Source organism: Epinephelus moara, chromosome 24, assembly GCF_006386435.1.
Source record: "Epinephelus moara isolate mb chromosome 24, YSFRI_EMoa_1.0, whole genome shotgun sequence".
NCBI lineage: Eukaryota > Metazoa > Chordata > Actinopteri > Perciformes > Serranidae > Epinephelus > Epinephelus moara.
In genome coordinates, this window is record NC_065529.1 from 26,631,336 (window position 1) to 26,656,864 (window position 25,529).

The following is a 25,529-nucleotide window of genomic DNA, read 5'->3' on the forward strand; positions in this document are numbered from 1 at the left end:
CCAAAATTCAATGCCAGAACAAGGCCTAATGCAGAACACTGACGGTAGATGCAGTGATATTTTGTTGGATTGAAGTTGTGTTGTTGTGGAGCCTAACCAATGTTTCATCCCCATGTCACAGTGACATTTATTGATATGGAGAACAAAACCCAATGTCTAGAAAACGTCACAATGTTACGTCCACACAATGTGAAATTCTAGATTCACTCCTCTGGACAGACACCTCAGACGTTGTACCTTGAATCTGCAAGAGCCACTCTCCCAGTTTGGGGGTCACAGCTGTGAGTGCTCCGATTACCATTGGCACGACTGTTGCCTTTACTTCCCACACCTTTTCTAGTTCCTCTTTCAGCCCTTAGTATTTTTCAAGCTTCTTGTTTTTCTTCTTCCTGATGTTGCTGGAGCTTGGGATTGCTACATCTATTACCACTGCCTTCTTCTGTTGTTTGTCAATCAACACAATGTCCAGTTGGTTAGCCATCACCAGTTGGTCAGTCTGGATCTGGAAGTCCTACAGGCCAATACATAACTGCTGCCCTGTTACATCGCTTTGATAACAATAATTCTGATTTCTGTATTAAATGCAGCGAAGAAGAAGAAGGCACATTATTACACTGCCTGTGGAGTTGCCCCAAAATGAAAACATTCTGGGGAAAAGTCATTCAAGCTATATCTGATATTATTTCTGTCAAACTGCCTGTTTGCCCTTGAGTATTTATCCTAGGACTATTTCCAACTGAGTTAGGAGTGTCAGGTGCAAATAAAAAGATTGTCATTTTGTGCTCACTTCAGGCTAAACACTGTATAGCAATTTCCTGGAAGAGTACTGAGCCTCCCTCAGCTGAACACTGGTTTAGAAGCCTTTCCAACGTTCTGGCCATGGAGAAACTGACTTATGCCACCAAGGGGAAAATACAGAGCTTTTTTAAGCTATGGGGACAATTCATTGAATTTCTTGAAAGTCACCAATCAAGAAGTTGAATACTTGTAAAGGTCAGTGAAGTATATAAGAAAATGTAATATTCAAAACAACAGCTTCATAGGAAATGCGGGGTAATAATTTTATTTTTATTTATTATCATTTTCTTTTCCTGTTTTTTTTTTCTTTTTTTTCTTCAGTGTTTGTTCCTCTTGGTTTTGTCTCTCCTTTTCTTTATGAATGTGGGCATGCTATCCCTCATTAATGTGTATGTCATGTTAATTGTGAAAATCCAGTAAATATAATTTTCAAAAAAAAAAAAAATTATGACCACTCTCTGTATCCCAAATTGCCCCTCGGGGACATTAAAGCAATTGTGTGTGTGTGTGTGTGTGTGTATAGGCCTATGTGTGTATGTATAAAATAGGCTCATGTCCCACATGTTAGGCTATATGGCCTATCTCATAATGTTGACCCTACCATAAGCATTTCTATTTTTGTCATCCTAACATCTACGTGTTCTTCTTTTCCTGCCACAATTGGGCCTCCGTAGACTCCTTGTATACTCTGGGAATTTATTTTACCATTGGACTTTTTTAGCCATTAGAAACAGCGACATTACGCCCACCGAAGCACACTAGTGCGAAAGTGATGAAGGAAAACAAACACTCCTACATTTCCCATATTGCAGTGCGTTATCCCGAACCCCGCCCTTTCCTCTCCCTAACTTCGGCTGTGTCGACTTTCTGTTTTGCAGTGATTTGATTGCTTGGTCTCAGCAATGTGAGTTGGTCCGGACACACCTCGCCCTGCACCGCCACCACGGACTCCGCTCTTCATCTTCATCATCACCGAAAGAGAAAGCACTTCATGCAACGTTGGTTGTGTCGCCGTCGCTCTCTGGGGTGGAAGATGTCCGCTGGCTTCTCCGGGCCGGAGCCAGTTTAGGAAGATCTTTCTTTTCCCACGGAGCCTCATCAGGAAAACGCCAACGGTTCTGTCGTGCCTACGTTAGGTTGTCATTTAGAGGCAGCTGTCAAATTTGGCCCCCCATCCTCCAAACACGGAGCTGCATGGCTGTGAAACTGTGTCCTGGACTATTTACGTGGAGTTAACGGATATGTCTGTTTTGCCAGGCCAAGGCGAGGACGGGCAGGAGATGCCTTCTGGCTAGCGTTAACTGGACCACAGCTAGGTTGCAAACCACAGTATTTAGCACATTTACAGGCACACATCACCGCGGTGTTGTTGGTATCCGTTGTTTTTAAGACACTCCCAGTCTGCAGTCAGTCTGACAGTCGATGTTTACTAGAAAAATGCCGAAATAGCGGCCACTTTGTTAGCCAACCGTTAAAATCTGATAAAAGTTACCGTGTACGCGCGGCACCAAGTTAAGCTAGCTAGCTGTGCTAGTCAGCTGCAGCATCATAACAACAAAGCTAAATGCCCAGCCTGTATTCACTGACACATATCAATGTAGAGACCGTTGTCTGCTCAGCACTAATACACTAATGTTATGTTAAATCAGCCCACAAGTGAAGGAATTATTCAGCACGGGCTAACAGGTGCGAGGACGAACATGACTACTAACTAACTAGCACGTAACGAAAAAGGTGTGATAACAGGACTGATTGATACCCGAGCAGCTTATTGTGGGTGTTTGGCACCTGCTAAACTTTGGGAACCCCAAGAAGGAATAGAAAGCAGCTCAACCTGTTGACCATGGAGGGAAATGTACAGCAACAACAGAGAATGACTCATTTAGCTCGGGAGCTGACGAGGACATTTAACAGCTACAACAAACACTCCATACAGCTGAAGAAGAACCTAAAGGAGACCAATGCGTTCTTCCGGGAAATCAGGCAGAATTACAGCAACGCGTGTGCATCGACCATGAGCCCGGAGTCAGCTTCCTTTGAGGCAGGTAGGTTTGAACACATGCAGCAGCAACACCTGAACATCACTGTTTCACCATGGTTAAAGCGACCGAGGTGGCTGCCAAAAATCAAATCCATAGCTGTGTTAAACTTTATCAAAAAGAGAGTGCTAACAAGTGTCTGCTGCCAAGTGATTTCTCCACCAGCAAGCAGACTGAAAAATGCATTAATTAGGGTTATGGAAAACTAAAGAGATTAAGCCCCCTCTGAAAAGAATGAGTAGACTAAGTGCACCAAATATGCTGAGATTTCCTCACTCACTAGCTGTCTCAGAGCCTGGGTTATCAGACACTCATTCTTCTACTTTGCATTGATTGTGCCTTTTGTGTGTGCTAGTGACAAGGTTAGGTTTACTTTTAGATTGTGGACATATTGTAGTACCTTTGAGTCCAGCTTTAAAATGATCATATCCATTGCCTATTTCTCTCTATATCAGATTTCTCCATCACAACCACATGTTTCTCACAGCTCCATATATCCTAACATTTTATGAGCAGTGTGAGCTTTCTTGATCAGGTGATCAGGTCATAGCATCTATGAAACATTGATTAAACACACTAGAGTGATGGTATGCCGATAGAATGAAACGCGTCACATCTGTAGGAGTGGCTTCCTCCATTACAGATGGGGTCCTGTACTGTACACATAAAAGATCATTTCCCTCATTGTTGAATGAACAAAGTTAAGCTATAGATTAGTCACAATCAACAGAAAAAAATGGGACCATAATGCTGCCATCATGGACAAAGCTAAACCCGTCTCTACCTGCTAAACTACATTCATCTTGCAAATGTCTTGGTTACACTTACTCGTGTGGGCAAACGTGTGCATCACATGATGCCGAAGGATCATTCAATAGTTCTTGATCTGATATTTTGGTAGATTTTCTGCATAAATCTGCACTAACTGCTTTTTTAGTCTTTCCAATGTGCCAGGGTCATGCGGTCAAGTGCTTAGTACAGGTCTGTCTGAAACAACAGCCTTTAATACGCCATGTTGGGTCAAGGGGTGAATGCGAGTAGGGGAATGCTAGCTTAGAGTAACAGTAAAAAACACATATGTGGTAGAAAGAAATGCACTCGTGTTTGACTATAAAGTAGGCCATTGCTGTGCTCTCCTTTCTTTGTTATATAACTGTTTTATACTGTGACTCAGCATCGTTGAGGATTATGTCTGATACCCTCAATAATAAGGTTGAATTGGCTCTTCTGTGTGTGTGCTCCACATCTTAGGGCTGGATCAGGAATTATAGCCCAAGGAATAATATCTGATTTAAAAAATGCAATCTTTATCACTAAACAGGGATCTTCAGTATTTTCTGGTAGTAATGATCAAATCCAAAGGATAATTTGTCATTAAATACCATATCTGTGCTTACGTTATTGAACAAGAGCTCCAAAAAAGGTCACTGATTCCAGGAGTAAACAGGGTTGCTATATGTAAGAAATCTAAAGCAAATAGTCGTAAAATCATTCTAATATGTCACAGACTAAGGGATAATGTTCATATAACATACTGATCTCATCGACAACAATAGTACAGCCAGAATATTCACATTTAAAAAACATTTTTACAGTCTGCAAATCATGTTTATGTTTTGAATTTGTCTCAGCATCAGTTACAGTTACGACTGAGCTACAGCAGCACGGCAAGCCACATTAGCAGTGTCCCGGTACATAGCATTAGCAGCCGGCTCCTCCTCAGCTGTATCCCGGCAGCAGCGTTAGCAGCAGAGAAGCCAGACTTGCTCGAACGGTCCGCTGGAAAACCGAAGATCAAGAACGCGGGCCCTGCCACGGCAGCCGCCCGTGGGCAAACAAATCAGTCTCCAGCGTGCCACTGTCCAGCAACCTCGAATCTGTAGGGGAGGGGGGGCGGACACGACTTGCGACAGTATTTTGAATTTGAGTGCAGTAACCGTTTTGGCCACATTCTTACATACAGCGCCTTTAAGGTTACTGATAAGATCCCTTCTCAGCATATACTGTACCTCCTTTTGTTCTGTCTGTTCCCCCAGGCCAGCTCAGCTGCATCTCTTTCCCCAGCCATGAGGAAGAGTTCCTGCGTAACACTGTGGGTGCTGCCCCTTATATCCTGGTACTGGGCCAGGACTGTGCTGCCCGCTATCAGCTGCTCAACTGCCTTCTGGGTGAGAGGCTGCTGCCACTGGGCCCCGAGGCCGGAGAGGCTTGTGAAGGAGTCCAGGGCACTGTCTGCAAGAGGCGGAAGCTGTGTTTCACCCATGGGAGACAGACACGGCTCAGCTTGGCACTGCCTGGCCAGTATGAGTTGGTGCATCAGCTGGCAGCTAACTGTGGCCGCTGGGACACAGTGCCCCGGGAAGACCTGGAGATACATGAGGAATGTGAGGACCCAGCCCACAGGCTAGCAGAGCTGGAGATCACCCTGCATCACCCACTGCTACAGGTAGGCTTTAAATCACAGGCTGGAGATGCTGTGTAAAATATACTGGATCTACGCTGTACAGCAACCGCTCATAGTCTAAATAAGGAGTTTAATATGGAATTATTTACATGGTAGTGAGCCTTACTGGCATTACTTTGTTCCCTCTTTGTGAACTTTGACACCCTAACATCTTCAATGTGTCTGGGCATTGACATTGCAGTCATCTATTTAAAATTAATATTGCAATGACATAATAATGCAAAATTCTAATATGCTGCTATCCTTTCGTCATATAAAATGAGGGTTGAACAGTTCAAGGGGCACGAGAGAGGTCATGTTATTCACAGTGCACTAAATCACCTCTACTCTTATGTAGTTTTTGCAGTTATATGTGAGCAACAAACTCTGATTTTACATATATGAGTCATGTTGTGGTGCACCGGAAATTAAAAAGCAACAAACAAGCAGTTGTTTAGTTATGTCACTGATTTTAATCATATGGCCCAGCCCTAACTTTTTTTTTTTTTATGTGGTGGCATTTCCTCCTGTAGCCCTCACCAAAAGGAAGGATGGATTGAAATTTTTTCCATCCCTGTCTCTGGTTTGAACTAGTCTTTGTGTTCACACATGGCTTAGCTCACAAACAGATTACCGAGCAGAGCTGATTATTCCCTGTGTTGTTCAGTGTTTTACTTTACCTGATTTGTGCTACTGTTCAGAAGTACATTCTTTTCCAGTCGCTTTTCTCTCATTCAAGTATTGAGCACTCTTCAAAAACAGATTCACAGGTTACTGTGAGGTTACGTGGAAAAAGATGTAATTGTTGGACACCGTGGAACAGGGATTCTGGTCTTCAGCCAGAGCAACCTGAAAATCCAAATATCTTGTGGGAGTGAATTGATTTAGCATGGTGTAAGGATTGTAGTCATTCCTTATCATGTGTGACACGTGGAAATTAGTCTCTAATCCTTTAGACTGAGGCCCCTCAGCGAGCATCACACAGCCGCAGAAACTAGGCCTAGCTCTGCCTCGGAGCAGCCCACCCGCCCAGCCCCCTTACGTAATGCCGCTGGTCTGGTGCGATTCACATGACTAGGTCATGTTAAAAAATCCCAAACCCTTTGCTGTGATGAAGTTACCATGGTTACAATTGAATCCTGGGACACTGGTTGCTCATGTCGTTAAAAGAGAATAATCTTGTTGTTTAATAGTAATAAAAGTTTTTTTATTTATGGGCTGTGCTAATAGAGAAGACACGTTAACAAGGTTTTTTTAATCCAACATTTCTGCAATAAAAAAATACATTTGTTCTAATGTTGACAGACATTATACACGTATATGTTTGACACAAACGCATACCAGTCACTGTGTCTCAATAGTGTTAGAACAACTTAATTTGTGGGAACTTTTATCAGAGTTAATGTTAGTCTGTTGTTTTTATTTTTTAATGCATCATTACATTTCTAAATATTGTTTGGTAGAACCCATGGTATGGAGATTGTGTGACTTTATCCACTGTTTGTAAAGAGGAAACAATGTGCGGGTAGTTAAATATGGCTTTACATTTTGAAAACCTTTTTCACTGCTGCATTAAGATCTTACCTCAGTAAAACAGAAAAGTGTAATAGATGAACGTCTGGAGGGAAAATATCAGTGCTGAAAGCCGGTCATTTCACACCCCTGCTCATTTTTCGCATGTGACTGAGAGGCATGGGGTCTGCAGTCCCTTATTTGGGTCAAAAAGTTTGTCACACTTGAGAGGACCTCCGACAAATTTAACAGCTGAGTTGTTGTTCGTAGTGTGAATACAAACTTTATCATACATGAGAGAAAGAATAGCCAATTGTAATCTGTTTCCGTGCTCATATAACATCACATGATTTGCAACTGAAGTTAATATTTGCATATAATTTTTATAGCTGTGAACAAAGGTTTGTCACAAACAAACACAGTAGGACACTCGTCTTTAGCTTTCTGCTGAACAATTAAGAGATTAACATGTTTAAATTGGTGTAAAGGAAGGTACAGAATCTCTCTGCTCTCTGTGGTATTCACACACTCCTGCCATAATCACAGCAACCTGCTTTAGAGGCCAACTTGCTAATTATCCTTCCCCTCATCCCAGAGTTAACCCATGCTCCCCGCCTCAACTTAAGCACCCAGAGGACATAAAGGGTGCTATGCTATCACCACATTTCTAAAATTCTTTTGAGGTACATATTCTGTTTTGTCTATTGCCCCATGAATTCACATAAGCACGTCTGCTTTTAACAGAGGCGTGTGGTATTAGCAGTCACCCTTAAAATGTGCTAACAGACGAAACTCTAATTTCTGTCATGGCCATTTGTCTTGACTGTGTTGGTTTTTTTTGTTGTCGAACTGGGTCAAATGGTAGCGCTGATGCTAACTCACACTGACACTTCATAAAGACATGAAAAACAAACAAAATAGTAACTTGAAAATAGCACAGAGAGATTTTCATGAAGGGTTGTTGTGGAAACCTGACTGCATTAAATCAATTTGAACATTGTTTGGATTTTGATTGGTTGTCAACGAATGTTTGCAGGCTATCTTTGTTCCAAAGAGACTGCTCAGATGGGCTCTGCTCTTGTTTCTTGGAGACAGGACTGACTGTCTCCTTTGTGTGTAGCCGTTGGTCGTTTTTGCCTCTTTTCTCTGGCTCTCTTTCCCCCTGCCATGGTCTCCCTCTCAAGCCCTCTGCCAGACTATTTTTGTTAAAAACGTTGTTATTTATCAAGGGTTAAGAAAACCTTTTTACTTGTGTCATTTTCGTGCCCTGTCGCAGACATTCCCAAGACCACCACAAATATTTATGTGCCATTAGGTGTTCAGAAATAGAAGGAGCATGTGATGTGCATGAAAGGATTTTTTTCTTCCTTTTGCAGTCGAAGCCATTTAAACATCTTCTGGCACAAATTGGTTTGAAAACTGTGCTCCAGTTGCATTTAATGTCAAGAAGTTCAGTGATGACTTCATCTAAATTACATAAAACAAAACAGACATATAGAAAAATAAACCTGATTATGTTTTCTAATGTTAATAGAAAACATTAACCTGTTCACCATGAGCTCTGTGGGTTATTCAGAGTTATGCTTGATTTATGCTTGACAAATCCCAGAGGGTTGTGAGTGTCTGCCAGGCCAAAGTGACGTCACACCACCAGACATGGCCCTTTGTAAGGGTCACGTGTGGCAGGTATTTTCCTGTACTTGCACATCTGACGTTTACTAACTATGCAGACATGAATGGGTAGAGAAAATAGAGAAATGATGCTGTGGATGTAAGTTTTCCGTACACTGCTCCCTGTAGTGTGGGAGAGTATTGGATTGCCACGAGAAGTGTAAAAGATCTTAACGTTTCCTCATCACGATTCTGTGTCGGCCAATGTTTATGTGACTGTCTGTGTGGAAAGCATAACTAAAGCTTAACCAAGACATTTTTCTGACGCAATGTTAGGATATATGGAACAAAAAATGTTTGTTTGGACACGTGAGGACAGGGGCAACAAGCTGTAAACTCACCACTGATATATTATCCCTTTTGAAGTTGAAATAGCAAACTTGGATTCAAGTAGATTCCTATTTGCACATCCAGCAGATACAATACAACAATTAACATTCATTTGAAGTCATGTTTCAGGCCACATGGTTAATATAGGCCCAAATATTCTCTCACCCTTCAGCTCTTTGGTCTCTACCAATGACTGTATATAAAGATGGATGACGGTGTCCACTTCTTCCCACTGTACAAACATAAAGCCTAATTACCCTGGACACAGGCGCTGCCATCTTGTGCTAGTGACATCATTTGGAGCCAGCAAATCGATAATTTCGAGTCGGGATTTTCTGACTCTCAATCTAAATGTGTCCCAGTGCATCTGCTTGGAAAAATATGGACGTCTGCAGCAAACTGATGTTTGCGTGGCAAGTTTCTGAGCTTCACAAGTATGCACAGAGGACATACATCAATCACCACACGGCCATTGGCAAAGAAAAATATCAATTAAAGAGAAAGAGAAATAAAACAAGTCAACTGTCTTGCGTGTCTTTGCTCATTAAATAACGTACAACAGCTCAAAATTGTGTGAACAGGTGCAGAGCATAACAGCGTGAACCACCACAGCCAACAGCATACAGTTGTTGTGTGCATTTGTTGTGTGTGGAGATGGAGATGTGCTCGTGCACTTCTATCAAGTACAAATCAACTGAATGAAAATGGAAAATGGAAATGGCAGCTACGTCCATCTTAATATACAGTCCAAGGTCTCAACCAAAATATCTGGTTCTTTAGCTGCTTAATGCTCCATTATGTTCACGAGCTAGTTGCTTGCTTTGCCTTTCTGATGTTTGGTGTTGGAGCGGTAGTGTGGAGTGGGTTCATCAGAATAAGCAGCACCTTTCATAGTCATTTGATGCATTGTTTTTATTATTTATTTTAGCAGCTTTAAATTCATTTTACTTCCACTTTTGGTTTCTGTGGTAAATATTGCAGCAAAGATCTTGCAACTAAATCTCTTGGTATCCTCCTTGCAGTGTTTGCAGTCTGGATTAAATGAGGAGTAAATGGTTAAAATATGTTTTTGTTTAATTTGGGTAACATGGCCTTTTTGCAGAACCATATTTCCTAATTATACGCCAGCATAAAAACTAGTTGCTTGATATTAAAGTGACTTTTGTGGGATTTTTGTGGTTTGTCACCAGGAAGCAAAGGTCATGGTGGTGCCCTGTCCGAGCGTCCAGCCCATAGAGGAGGCCCTGGAAGACTGCACCCGCAGTGTGACCCCCATCATACTCTATGCTATCAACCAGGACTCCCTAAGCACTGAGCAGGTGGCTGAGCTCTGGAAGGTCAAAGAGATGCTCTCCTTTCCCATCTGTTTTATTCGTACCCCTGACAACACGTCTACAGCTTCCCCAGAACCTGTCCGCCGTGCGGAGAAGGAAAAGGAGAAGGAGAGGGAGAAGAGCGCCCTCCATAAGCAGCTGCTCTCCCTTGACTTCATTTGTAGTCCGATAGGAAATTGCTCCTGTGGTGCCCCCACACAGACCCCCATCCCTGGTGCCAAGCCTCAGAGTGTGCTGGGTGAGGCTTTCGAAAAACTGCATCGGTTGCTGGTGCCTTTTGTTCGCCAGGTGCTTCAAAACCAACAGGTGGAAGCGGCCAGCCTGCTTAATGGAGTTCATTGTCGCTGTCTAGATCTTTTCATCAACCAGGTAAGAGGATAATGCACTGTTCATCTGTATGTCTGTGATTGTTTTACTGCTTCTTACTCCTTACAGTTGTTACTACCTTTGCTTGAACTGCTTAGTCTCAGTCTGCTTTGACCTGGTATGCCCATCAAAAAATCATCAGACCTTTATTCTTTCTGCCTCCCCTCCCTGCAGGCCTTTGACATGCAGAGGGACCTGCAGATAACACCCCGCAGGCTGGAGTACACCCGTGAGAAAGAGGGTGAGCTCTTCAACTCCCTCATGGCCATTGCTAACCGCAAGCAGGAAGAGATGAAGGAGATGATTGTGGAAACGCTTGGCAGCATGAAAGAGCAGCTGCTGGAGGATGCGGCCAACCTGGAGTTTACAGGTTAGTGAGTCAACTCTTAGAATAAATACCACAAGGCAGGCAGGGTTTTTTCCTCTGTGGTTTGCCAAGATTTGTCAGATTATTAAGGAAGATGTTGTGTTACAAGTGGTGGAACGCACAAAGAAAGAGAGCAGAGAGCTTACAGCGCAGTGGTTCATGCAGCAATGAACCAGGTGAGCTCAGTGAGCCGCCGGCTGACTTACTGTTTAGCTGTAACGGCGAGATCACCACTGTCTGTCTGACTTTGCTCCTCTCTCAAGAAAACAGCTCACCACAGCCTCTGGTGGATGAAGAAAATCAAAGCACCAACTGTTACATGGCTACAAGTGACAAGCCAAATTGACCTGCTAATGCGTGATGACATGGGGGTTTAATACTGGGGCGAACGCCATACGTCATTGCATGGTCACATGTGACTTTGTTGGTATAACGACTCGACCTGCACATAAGTGAGATGAAGACATTCAGTGCTAAAGCACCGCTGTCTGGCGGTCAGGTAGAATGAAACAGAACTAATCTTTCACAGTGTGCAAAGACGGCTCGAGAGAATAAGACTACAAAAATCACTAAAGCACAAAATTAATATTTTTTACTTTGCCCCATCTGGAATCTTTCTGTCTGTCCCTCTTATTCTGTTACCTCTTTCTAAATGTATTATGATGTAGTATACACATACTGATAATTACTAAGCTTGTGATTTTAATGGACATATTTTAACAATATCAGAATTGGGTCTGTCATGTGCTTTGATTTTCACATATGGTTTGCGGTAAGCAAAGATGATTCATACATTCCCATCAAACTATGTGTTGCCGATTACACTTAGAGGTAGAAAATACCTGCTTTGTAATTAAAAACTACTAAGTTGTGTTTTGTTTGTTGTGAAAAGGTGTGTTTGGATTCAGTCCAGGAGTGAACTGACTTTTTTCTTTTCAGACAAAAATCCCAGTCAAAATGACAAAGGGGTTGTTGCAAACTGGATATCTTTTTCCCAGCAGAGTAGATTATCTACTTTTGAGTTAAACTAAATCATAACCTGGAAATATTTCTACAAAAAAAAAAAAGGATTATGTATAAAATTGAAAGCATGCTCTGTGGTTATGTGTATTTTATATTCTGAGAAGTGGGACATGTGATATGGTGTGATAGAAACCAGTAACATTGATTCTGTGGAATCACATTGGATTACCGAAAAATGACCACACGTGTGCCTTGTTTACTCGGCTCTGTAATCTTCAAGTTAATACGAAAGGATTCCCTCTTTATTATTTCTCTATTATAGAAGATAGATGACTCGTGGTACCTATTCAAATTTGTTTCTGTTTTATCCATTCGCTCTCAGATTTGTGATACCGTAAATGTGTCTCCAAAGAAGACAAAACTAACAACTGACTTGTCTTTACTGCCCAGGGTTCATTAGTCTACAGTTTGACTTACTCAAAGCCAGTTTCTTTACTGTGTTTAGACTCTATTCAGACCTGCAGAAACATGGCTGAGCCAGCTGCATTTCATAATCTGCCCACGCAGTTTTGCACTTGATGAGTCATCGACTGGGAGGTTTTTTATTGGTTATTACGTTCTGTTTTCTTCCGGTTGCTCCTCCTGGGTGTTTTTCAAGAAGGAAGTTTTCTGAGTAAAACCCAAGAGGTTTTTTAACATTTTATCATGCTCCATAATTAGTTCTGAAAATCAGACTTTATTCAGGAAACTTAAACACACTTGTATCTTGCTCTGGCATTGTGCTAACACAATTTGGAGATCATTCTAGCAAAGTGAAATTAGCTCTGATGTAAAGAATTAAAGTTTTCTCTTGACATTCAGTGTTACTTCCCACAACATCTGTTTGTGTATCCTTCAGGTCTATCAAAAGTATTTAATCCCTTTTCTTCCCCATAAAACATTTGCTAAGCTGATTATTTGAAATGTTTGAACCTGCATTGTTTTCATGTATGTTAAACATTATTTTAGAGGGATTTTTGTCTTTATTGACAGATCGGTTTGAAGCATGAAAGGGGGAGAGACAGAGAGGGGACAATGTGCAGCAAAGGGCTGAGGGCTGGAATCGAAGCTGTGGCTGCTGCGGCAAGGACATTGCCTTTGTACATGGGGCGCCCTTTCTACCCACTACTGGGTGCCCCTGTTGTCATGCATGTTAACATGCTAGCAGTCCTTTCTTGCTATACCTGTGCATTGCTATGTTTCTTGGAGTATCACCACCACCTGTAGATCACTTCAATATTATTAAACCACTGGCAGGACTGTCTCCTGTGTGTGCTCCACAAGAAGAAACTAAACGGACTCACACATGAAAATCACTGCTCAGTAGCAACAGTAGTTGTCAAAAACTCCACAGATTATTTTACAGTATTGACTCAGATTGAGTGTGCACTCAGTTGCCAGTTTATTAGGTACACCTAGCCAAAACTAATGCTGTCTAATACAGGAGACGTGCTATAAATCCTACCTTCATGAAGGTTATAATGTTTAGTTGAAACATTATACTGAAACTGTTTTTAGAGAGATTCAACTGTGAGGTCGCTTTGGAGGCTGCAGTTATGTGTTATACAGAGAGGTTTTTGTCCACCTCTTTTATATCAGTGAGTGTTGGCTGAATAACAGAAACACCTCTCTGTGTAATGCAAACCACACAGAGCTATAAGTAGCCGACTGGGATAAACAGGTTTCTGTAGAGTACACAGAATCTACCTCAGCTCTCCAGAGACACTTAGTGTCTGCAAGAAGAGCTCTCAGTGTTTTGCTCACATGGACAAACATTTGCTAAGTCTCTTTAGCAATAAATTATTGAAACCTTTCTTTTTGTGTTTCATTATGCAGTCATGACTACAGAGAATACAGATACTTGTGTTGTGTGACATGGGCCTTTGCTCTACTACAGCAGTGCATTATATTCAACACAAAGACTCATACTGACGGCATTAAATAATCAAGATTTCTCTGTGCTTCTTGGTTATGTACACCACATATTAACATGACAAACTATTTTCTTCCAACTGCAGACATCATTGTAACAACTAATGGAGAGCCTGTTACATCGAAGGAGATCAAATCTTGCATCCACCAGATCCAGGAGCTAATAGTGCTGCGTTTGAATCAGGCGGTGGCAAATAAGCTGATCAGCTCGGTGGACTATCTGAGAGAGAGCTTCGTAGGGACTCTGGAGCGATGTCTCAGCAGTCTGGAGAAGTCGACCATGGATTCTTCTGTCCACAACATCACTTCCAATCACCTCAAACAGGTTGGCAGTAGTTTGTGAAAAACTGACCATGACACAGTTATTCTTGTCAAGAATGTATGAAGATGAACTGTGTTTGTATGGCTCTTTTCTTCACAAAGTTATATAGTCATTTCCATGAATATTAAAGCTGAACACAAAGTGACTGAGGCTTCAATAGGAACAATGTAAGCAGTTTGATTCTGAATGTTTAGAGGCAAAGTTTAGAGTTGAGGATTTGGGATAGGAATTGTTCTTTCTCTACTAGTCATTTAATCCTTTAAACCCAAGTGTGAACTAGCAGAAGGTTTGACGAAAGCAAACCAAAATGAAGGGTTCAACACAGGGTCAGAGACACTTATTAACAAAACATCCATCCATCCATTTTCATCCGCTTATCCGGGGTTGGGTCGCGGGGGCAGCAGGCCAAGCGAAGCCCACCAGACATCCCTCTCCCCAGCAACACTTTCCAGCTCTTCCTGGAGGACCCCAAGCCAGATTAGATATGTAATCCCCCACCATGTTCTGGGTCTGCCCCAGAGCCTCCTACCAGTGGGACCTGCCTGAAACACCTAACAGGAGGCATCCTGATCAGATGCTCGAACCACCTCAACTGACCCCTTTCGACAAGAATGAGCTTCGGCTGTACTCCGAGCTCCCTCGGGATGTCCGAGCTCCTTACCCTATCTCTAAGGCGCAGACACCCCATGGAGGAAACTCATTTAGGCCGCTTGTATCCGGGATCTCATTCTTTCTGTCACTACCCAGAGCTCATGACCATAGGTGAGAGTTGGGACATGGCCCAGTAAATCGAAAGCCTTTGCCTTCCGGCTCAGGTCCCTCTTCACCACGGCGGTCTGGCGCAAGGCCTGTATCAAACAAATAATGAAAAAAAGGTTTTCAAACAAAGACAAGTGGAATTTTATGAAGCTTATGTACCAAAGGACTCTGGACCGTGGGTATTCAACAGGGGGCCCACTGCCCCTAGAGGGTCTTTAGAGTTACTGCAGGGGGGGGTGCCAAATTGTTCTTTGATGTTTTAGTTTAAGTTTTAATTCAAGTTTTTGTTTTGTCAAAACTTTGAATGTGTCTGACAATCATGACACTATATTTATGGAATAGAGATTAGAATTGAAATTGGATTATTCCCCTTGATGGAGTCTAGGCACTGGTGGAAGTGAAGAGGGCTGGTTGAAGATGCGGATGATGGGATGTGGAGCAGGGCTGGGCACTGGCGGAGATGATGATTCGAGGTGAACGGGCTGGAATGAAGTCGCATATGTGGGTTCATCCTGAAATGACAACTGACAGCAGCAGAGAGGAAATCGGTGTTGACAGCAACAATATGATTGGTCAAGGGAGACCATGGCAAAAGCTGGAAGGATTAACTTATAGGGATGCCTACAGTCAGCTGATATAATAGGAGCCAGAGAGTGAGGCAGAGACATTTGTGAAGGAATAGGAATGTTAAGAGAGTCTTCCTGACTGAACTTTCGCCTCATTTACTCCCTCTTTGCATCTTCCACAGTTATTAAATGCTGCCTATCACGTGGAGATCACCTTTCATTCAGGATCCTCCTTCACAAGACTCTTCTGGGAGCAAATCAAACAGGTTAGTGTCTTTTAAAATTCAGCAGTAACAGTCTCAAAACCCATAGAGAATGGTGACTTCTGAAGAAGTGTTCTCAATCTGTGTCTTGCTTTCAGATAATCCACAGGATAACGTTTGTGAACCCTCCCGCCATCACTCCAGAGTGGAAGCGGAAAGTGGCCCAGGACGCCATAGAAAGTCTCAGTGCTGCCAAACTGGCCAGAAGCATCTGCTCCCAGTTCAGAACCCGCCTCAACAGCTCCCATGATGCCTTTGCTGCATCACTACGCCAGGTACTGCTTTTTTTCTCTTTCATTCCCCATCTTTCTCTCTTAAAGGGACAGTTCTCTCCAAAATCAAAAAGACTTATTTTTCCTCTCACCTGTAGTTTTGTTAATAATTCTAGATTGTTCTGGTGTGAGTTGCAGAGTGTTGGAGATATCAGCCGTAGAGATGTCTGCCTTCTCTCAAATATATTGGCACTAGGTGGCACTCAGCTTGTGTTGCTCAAAGTGCCAAAAAACAATTTGAAAAACCCAATAGTAATGTCTCTTTCCAGAAATCATGACCTGGTCCCTCAAGACAATCCACAGACCTTGCTGTGAACAGTTTCATGTAGGAACTATTTTCTTTCTACCAACCTACACCTACCAGCTGTATCACTGTGCAGACGGAAACGTGCATCTACTCATGGATGAGAGGCTGGTGTTTAGTTTATCGCTAGCTGATACTGTTAGCTCACTTAGAACCACTAACTAGCTAAAGGTACAGCTTAGTTTAGGAGGACGCCATTAATGTTTACATCTGGCACTGTCACTAGCACAAGCCTCTCGCCCATGAGTACATGCACCCTTCCTTCTCTGCTGTGATGCGGTTGGCAGGTGTAATTGAAACTGCTCACAACAACGTCTGTGGATTATCTTGAGTAACCAGGTCTGGAAACAGACACAACTGTTTCTCAAATGTATATTTTTAGCATTTGAGCACCACAAGCTGAGTGTCATCTAGTCCCATTATATTAGAGAGAAGTCAGACATCTCTACAGCTGATATCTCCAACACTCAGCAATTTATGCCACAACAATCTAGACTGAAATATGTATTTTTAATTTTGGGGTGAACTGTCCCTTTAATGCCTGTAGTACTGTGCTCCATCTATCTTCATCTTTCTACTGTCATCAAAGTCTCACAGTCTGATGTTTCCAACTAAAAATAATTCCCACTGCTATCAGATAAGTAGTGCAGGTAAAGTCAAGCTCTGACAGATAAGATCTTCTCCTCCTGAAGTGCTGACAGACAAATCCATGCTGATAATTTTGAAAAAACAGTGCATTAAAATCTATCTGGCTCCACTACCACTTCTTTGAATGGACCAGCTACAGCCAGTGTGAGATACAACAGGTCTGAAAGATGGAGGGAAAAACAGGTCAATGTATAATGGTGACAACAAAGAAGTGAATGCAGCAGAGTCGAAGTACAAGCAGACTGAAATATGGCAAGAACCTATACCTGATATAATATTATGTCCAGGACACCCTGTTAAAAAAGACGCACCATGTAACAGAGCATTTAGCAGTAGCTGCAGTTTTGAGCTGAGCTGTTGTCTCTTACTCATTTCTCAGCCATAGTGTGTAAGAGCTATAAATGAATTGAATGAATGAAGCATTAATCACCTGACCAGAATAAAAGATTTGTTTGAACTCCTCGCTGATTCACTTGAATGGTTTGAAAGCCTTTCAACCTACTGTATCTGTGGCTGGTGGGAACGCTGACTGTCGGGAACTGACCACTGACTGAATGCACTTTTAAATGACATGTAGTGATAGCTCAGTAATCAGTTACTCTCTGGCCCTGCTTGTGGTTTAGCAATTCATTCCTCTTCACTTGAATTACGTCGCCTTTTAAGCCCCCGTGTGCAAATAGCTGCGACTCTCTCCATGAGGTCCCTGACAAATCAGTTCTGGTCAAATAGCTCTGATGATGATTCTCACATGACATACAGTGTGGGTCACATCACTGGCTACATTTCTACGCTTGCTAATTCTTCACTCCTAATGCAGTTACACAAAGATAGTGATTAATCATGGCAGTCTTAGAGAACGGCGGACAGTGTGTAATGCTTTGTATGTTCAGAGCTTTTCATGGACAGAAATATCCTAATTTTATTTAGTTATTCATCTGACTTACTGATTGGTTCAAGTGCAAACGAGTCAACTTAATAAAACACAGTTATTCTTATGTCACATTCCTGTTGGAAGGACTTGAATCACAAGTAGAACATTGGATGGTTATAGACAAAGTAGCTCTGGTATGCAGTTTGATATGATGGAGGTGTTATCAGAGTAAATGCAAAGTGTGCTGTAAAGGCACAGCAGGGATAGTTTGCAGAGGAAAATAAAGCCTTCCTGTTCACAGAGGAATTTAAAAGCAGGGCCCTTTTTCTGTCATGAAAAGAATACACGACAAAGACACTCAGCACTTATTCTGATTCCCCCAATCGCACCAGTGTGATAATAATTGCCTTCTAGTGAGTGGTGAGAGGAGTTTGTTTGGGTTGGCAGTGACCGACCACTCTGGGTCAAACTTCCAGGCCCTGTTTTTACTCTTTATGTCGTTGGCTCAGTCTGCTACTGCGTGTAAGAAATTCTGGGTTCCAGTGTGGACACGGTTTATTGCAAAGCATGTCCAGCTTGCTGCCTGCAGGGTGTTTATGGCTTTTCTGCTACACGGCACCAATCCAAACACCATTGTTGTGGCCATTGTCTGAAAAAAAAAACTTGTAACTGTGACAGCGAACTTGTGGTAATTCGATTCATAACTAAAACAAGGCAACTGTAGAGGACAATTTGGCCCCTTTTCTTCTCAGACTTGCTGCGCCCATAACTACAGAGCTAATTACACATATTTTAAGTTAACTATTTTAATACTCATATTCATTGCTCTTTGAAAGGATGTACTTGCATTATGTTAGGGGCATAAAAACGTCTCAAAATGACAATTCTACCATTTATTGCAGTTATTTTTAGGACAATATATTGTTCAGCAAAAGTAGTTAAAGTGTCAGGCCTAGGCTTTCTCAGTGCACTTTTTAACAACCCTAGGCCTCTCCTCTTGTACAGTAAATGGCAACGTAGATGCAGTGAAAGGTGCATAAATTCCATCCATAACTCTGAGTTAATGATTGTATTATGCAAAATTGCCTAACATTAAAAATATGGAGGAATTCAGCATACTTGACCAAATAAAGTTAAATAAATAATAAAGTTAAAGTTAAATAAAGTTAGTGAAATAACAGGTGATATTATAAACTTAGTAATCATAGTAAAAAGTCTGATGATGGCTACTAAACTACAACTACAGTCTTCAGGCCATCAAAATTTTACTGATATTATCATGATGGAAGCAATGTAGTAGTCAAGACCACCTAAACCCAGTCTTGGTCAGGTCATAACCAAGACTAGAGAGTATTGAGACCAAGTCAAGACCAAGACCAGTATGAGTCCCACACTTTATGCAAACATAGGCACTCCTCATATTGATCTAAAAGATCCACATTCCCATTAAAATACACAGAAAACAAATTAAGATTCCTCTTCATTCACCTCTTCTATTGCCATACTGTATATGTATGTGTGCATTTATAAGTGTAGAATGAGAAATGTCTATAAAATAATCCAAAGACATCACAAAGGTGAATTTAATATGGGAATTTTCCTGTGTTTTCTATGAGCAAACAAATATAAATATTAAGCAGCTGAAATCAGCTTAACCATCTTTTTTAATACTCCTTTTTTACCCAGTCAATTTGGTGATGTCTCTGAGTTGCTGTCTTGACTGGTCTTGGAATAAAATCCTAAGCACTCTTTTTCTGAGACCGAACCAAGACCGAGTAAAAATGTGGATGAGTCAGAGACATGCTGAGACCTTCATTAAGTGGTCTTGAGACTGGTCTTGATCACCAGACAGTATGACAGACAAATAACCATAATGTTTCATTGCTGATTATCAGCTGATTAACAGTCTTAAAACTACCAGCTACAGACACATGATGACTCAATCTAATGGATGTTGTTGCAGAGTAGTGAGCAAACTTTACACTATGTCCGCTCTCATGTTGACTTTAACATTATGGCTGAGCACAAAACAAACAGCAGTGATGAGAACTAAACCCTGTACTCTGACCCCCTGGATAAAAATAGAAATTCAATTCATCAAGAAGCAGCTCTGCATTAACCAGTCTGACAAATGACAGCAGTGCCGTAGAGGTCAAAGCGACTGGCCTGTAGACACTCAGAACCTGAGAGTGGTATTCGCAACAGCAGTCTCTATGGTGATGGCACCTCCTGATGTTCTAATGGTGTAGTTAAAAAAAGAGGACAAAATTAGATGTAACAGGGTGGACCAAGAAGATGCAATTCAAACACAGTGTTTAAGGATAAAAGTACGGCACGTTAGATGTCGCTTTAACAGTTTCAAGTCTGTTCAATAACTGTTTAATGGAACCAGTCATTCAACAGCTCTTCTTAATGCTAACCATGAGATGTTATGTCATGTGTTGGTGTTTGTAGCTGGAGGAAGGGCACACGGGCCGTCTGGAGCGCACTGAGGACCTGTGGCTGCGTGTGAGGAAGGACCACGCCCCTCGACTGGCTCGCCTGTCTCTGGAGAGCCGCTCCCTCAGGGATGTGCTTCTGCATGGTGAGTCACCAGTGAATCCTCTCACTGTTCACACGCTGCTTAAAGTGAAACTCTGCACACATGTGGCCCTCAGTGACTCTGGTATCAATAAATATCTCCACCTGTGTATCTAATGTGTTGTTCCTCCACTGAAATTACAAACTCTTAAATTTGCATCCAGTCCTCTTCTCTTACTGACAAATCCAGACTCTATGAATATGATATGACAATGACAAATATTGTTCATTTCAAAACTACTGTACACAGGATGTCTCCTTCTTCACTTTGAATTCTTAAACTAAGGTTTAAGGTGAGCACAGGGAAACTTTTCTGGTTCTGCAGATGAATGTGAAAAAAGCCATCTAGTGTCTAAACTCTGCACATCATTCTGCACAGTGAAGCTCAAACATCACAGTGAAGCACACCTAATTAGAGAGACACTACTCACCTAGGTTGAGGTTAATACATACAGACATAGTCCTACCAAGTTAATGCACAATATAATAATGCTTTGCACAACTTGATTTTCTACTTTAAGGTAAAAACTGACTGCATTGCTTTCTGACAGGCAAGCCTAAGCTCGGGCGAGAGTTGGGTCGGGGTCAGTACGGAGTTGTGTACCTGTGTGACAGCTGGGGCGGACACTACCCATGCGCCTTAAAGTCAGTGGTACCACCTGATGATAAACACTGGAACGACCTGGCTTTGGAGTTTCACTACACAAGGTGAGTGAGTGAGAGTGTAAAAATGAAACCCCACATACAGACTCACTCATCAAGACAGCTGTTTTGGTGATATCTCAGCAACTGTCCTATTTGTCTCAGTCATTTTAAGTCTTGACACTAAACCGCCGCAGGTACAAAAGCCAAGACTTATCACAGTTGGCAGCACATTTTACTGACACATACAGGGTGTGTATCAGAAATGTCAAATGGCTTGTGCAGTTTCTGAAGTAGCTGCATTTATCAAGAGCACAGTTCTTTTCATTGGATTTCACAGTTGCGTCGTCATACCGGCCAAACTCCACCCAGCATATAAAAAGAATAGTTTGACCGTTGAAGCCTTGAGGCTGTTTTATGCACACATCATAATGTCAACAGTGTTTGGTACACTTTTTCCACCTGAATTAGGGCATATATCTGGGTTTTTGAAATGCAGGAAAAGCTGCTACATATAGGGGATCAATGTCTTTCCATTGCCAGGAGACAAATTTGTGATTAGATGGGTTTTTTCTGGGTGTCACGAGTCATGAGTGCGCTAGAAAACAGAGTTCATAAACAGTAGAAAGCAGCAAAATGTCACAGTGGTTGCTTTTGTTCTTTAGTTCTGTATTGATTGACTGATGCTTATCTGCTCAAACTGCCACAAACTAAAGAATGCAGGACGTAGTAAAACTGCCTTGATGTGGACAAACTCGATTTACATCAATACACTGTGACTCTAAGAAAACAAAAAGTGACTGTTTTATGAGCATTTGTCTGAAATATTTTATTTCATTCTCCTCCTTTGCATGTGTGTTGCTTCAGGTCCCTGCCCAAACATGAGCGGCTCGTCGACCTGCACGGCTCTGTGATTGATCACACTTACGGAAGCGGCTCCAGCATCGCCGTGCTGCTTATTATGGAGCGGCTGCACAGAGACCTCTACACAGGCCTGAAGGTGACTTGATGATGCAGAGATTAGAAAAAGAGACATATTATTGTTTTACTGGTAAAGTCTCACTCTTTACATCCAGTTAAGTCTCCTTTGGCTCTCTCTCCATCTGTATCAGGCTGGTTTATCACTGAGGGAGAGACTTCAGATTGCTCTGGATGTGGTGGAGGGGATCCGCTTCCTGCACGGTCAGGGCCTCTTGCACAGAGACATAAAGCTAAAGAATGTTCTGGTAAGTTCAGATCTCACAGACAGTAAGAGTTTGCTAACCTGAGGTGTTTTCTGTGTGTGTTATATGTTGATGTCTGCTTTCCCTCGTTCCTTTTCCAGTTGGACAAACAAAATCGTGCAAAGATCACCGACCTCGGCTTCTGTAAACCAGAGGCCATGATGTCTGGCAGTATTGTTGGAACCCCCATCCACATGGCTCCAGAGCTGTTTACAGGTATGATTACTGAGCAGTCACACGGACCATAATTTCATCATGGGGTAGCTCTTGAGGCACAACTTCAAACAGTTTAATAGGTCAGAACTGTCTGAACAAGCAGCTACCAGCGGCTCATAAAAACTTCTTTACTTGAGAGAGGAGCTCTGTTATATGACCTGTTACATACACAGTGACAACAGAACATGAGTTTATTGTGACATCTTGTGTCAAAATGAAACCTAAATCTGCAGGAGTGTTGGAGTCTGCAGTCTTTAAGGTCTCCTCTCCATTGTTATCCTTCTCTGGACAGGAAAATATGATAACTCTGTGGATGTTTACGCCTTCGGGATCCTTTTCTGGTACCTCTGCACTGGTTCAGTGAAACTCCCAGAAGCCTTTGAGAAATGCTCCAGTAAGGACCAGCTCTGGACTAACGTTAAAAAAGGTAAATAGCGCTGTCGTACCTGCAGTTTGGTCCCTATCAGTGTAAAAAAAAAATCATATTTGTTGCCTTACAGTTCTGGTCCAGTTTGTGTTCACACTGACTGACTCACTTTTTACAAATGTACCAAGACCAGTAAACATGATGTTATACAAACACATTAATTGGACAGTTTTGGTGATGTCATCTGGCATCATCAGCATTATGTGGATCCATGTGGGGAATCTTCTAATAAGAAATGCTTCTAATACATTTATTTATATTCACTGGTGACACAGATCCACGAGGAAATAACTGATTTTGAACATTAGTTGAGGGAGTTTACTGTGGGATCACTACACTGACTTGCTTTGTAAAGAGGAAACACATGGAATGTAAAGTGAGTTAGTGTTGTCAAAAATATTGATTTATCGAACATTTGAAACGATCTCAGTACTCATTATCTGCAGTATTGATTCACTGATACCATCAGCACATTCATACTCTCTCTTATATTTAATGTTTGATACAGTCATTCTGCAGCTCTCTGCTACTACCTAAGAAAGGAAGAGTCATCATTGTCATTTTATTGCCTTGTTATACTTAACTTTGAATAAAAAGTTTAAATTTTATGTCCTCAATGTCATTACCCATAGTATCAGGATCAAATATCGATATTTTTAAAGGTATTGTATAGAATTGGAATTCCAGTATTGTGACAAAGCTACAGGAAGTAAGACACCCCGCAGTTTCAACTGCATTTCACTCTGTGATTGGACAAGGGAAGATCACTGGGCTCACATGCTAACACCCATACTGTTACCATGGATACCAAATTATTTGCATAAATATAAACGTGACTTTTAAAAATTGTTTACAAGATTGGTTCCTTGACAGGCCATAGTAGTTTCACTCTGAGTTCATGTTAAACCAGGACGTAAAATTCGACACTGTAAGAATTCCTTACAGGAACTGAGCTGACAGGTAGGGAATTCCAGAGGCATAACCCTCTGGAATTCCCTACCTGTCAGCTGGATGGGGTATTTTAAGATGTTTTATACAACAGTCAAGTCCTAGTAAAAACTGAAACCAAACTGTAATCATGACACCAGCCAGTCATTAATTGTGGACTAGCTAATGCTATAAATGTTTGTATTTAATTCAGTTTTGTCTGATTTTTTTTTTTTTTGATTACTTGAACTATTGATGCCCATCAAAGGACCAGCTGTTCCTATGTGAGGGGGCAACCATGTCAACTGTCCCTGTCGGGATCTCATTTCAACGATTATTCCAATGTCACATGAATGCAGGGTAGCTTCAGATATAGACATGCATGCAGTACATTGCACACTGCCCCTGCAACTGTCAGTGTTTCTCTGTACTTGTGCCTTACAAATAAACTAAAAACAAAATCATGTTACTGTCAAAAAAATCTTGTGGTTGGTTGAGATTGTTTGAACCAAACAAATTAGGTCAGCTGTTAAAGCACCATGACTGTTTTCTCTATGATGTAAGTGCTAAAACACAAACTCAAATATCACCTACCTGAGGCTGATGTACACAAATACATCTACACCTGCCCTCAGGAAACATGCCATTCTTCCAACACGATGTTCACCATCTGAGGTGTATCTGTTCTTTGTTTTGGGTCTCTCTCTCGGCTCACTCGTGTCCGTGTCATCTCCAGGAGCCAGACCCGAGCGGTTGCCCGCTTTCGATGAGGAATGCTGGCAGCTGATGGAGGCCTGCTGGAACGGGGACCCTTCCCAGAGGCCCCTGCTCGGTATCGTGGAGCCCAGCCTCAAAAGCATCATGGACCGGCTGTGCAACTGCAGCTCGGAGCAGAAAAGCAGCAGCCTCGAGGACTCAAACTGAAAACACTCCAGACAAACTAACACACGTGTGACAGGGATTCTGATCAGGAAAGTATTTTTCTTGTATTTATGAAGAGCGCAGACGAACAGGTGACCGATGAATAATGTGCGAGCTGTCCTCCTTTGTTGGATTTACATTATTTATGAGGAGCTGATACAGACCAGACGTTTGCAAATATGTGTGTTTTATCGTTTGTGCTTTGTGTATTTGTATACAAACTCTACACCGTGCTTGTGTCGTAGCTGCCCTGCTAATTGCTACTTGGTCATAGAATTCTTACTAGATGCAAATTGTTTTAAAAGTAGTCCACTCCCAGTGTTATGAAAAAAATATAAATATATAAAAGATTAATTTTAGATTGTATTTAAACTGAACATGTCTGCATCTATACAAATACAACATCTTTTTTTTAATAAAATGATCTGTTACCACACATGATTGTGTCATAAGCTGTTAGTTTATTACTAAGGAATCTGTCAGAGGTTTGTCACCTTTTGGGTATGTGACTTTCTTAAAAAAAGGAAATATCTACTTTTGCCCCTTTTGTTGTCTGATTAATTTTTTAGATGATTAAAGATGTTGAAGTTTTCAGTGATGCATGAGTGAAAAAGCAAAAATTAGAAAACATTTTTTTCAGCAAAATTATTATTTTTATTATTTATTATTTTTTCTACTTTTTTTTTTTTATCCTGTAGTGTGGCGTTCATTCAATTAGCGGCCCGCAGGCCACATGTGGCCCAGAAGCAACCTCTGAGTGGCCTGGGCAGGGATTGGTACTGAGACCCAGTATT

General features: G+C 41.7%; 1 protein-coding gene across 1 annotated transcript; it reads left to right on the forward strand.

Annotated features, from left to right (window-relative positions):
- Nucleotides 1–1,639: 1,639 nt before the first annotated feature.
- On the forward strand, nucleotides 1,640–25,279 carry dstyk (dual serine/threonine and tyrosine protein kinase). Its single transcript, XM_050037513.1, has 14 exons — nucleotides 1,640–2,843; nucleotides 4,874–5,283; nucleotides 9,984–10,496; nucleotides 10,668–10,863; nucleotides 13,881–14,119; nucleotides 15,624–15,707; nucleotides 15,803–15,979; nucleotides 20,254–20,383; nucleotides 20,931–21,087; nucleotides 21,889–22,021; nucleotides 22,134–22,247; nucleotides 22,346–22,460; nucleotides 22,753–22,887; nucleotides 24,551–25,279. Exons 1-14 carry the CDS (start codon nucleotides 2,642–2,644, stop codon nucleotides 24,736–24,738), a joined length of 2,793 nt encoding a protein of 930 aa, XP_049893470.1. The 5' UTR covers nucleotides 1,640–2,641; the 3' UTR covers nucleotides 24,739–25,279.
- The last annotated feature ends 250 nt before the right edge of the window (nucleotides 25,280–25,529 follow it).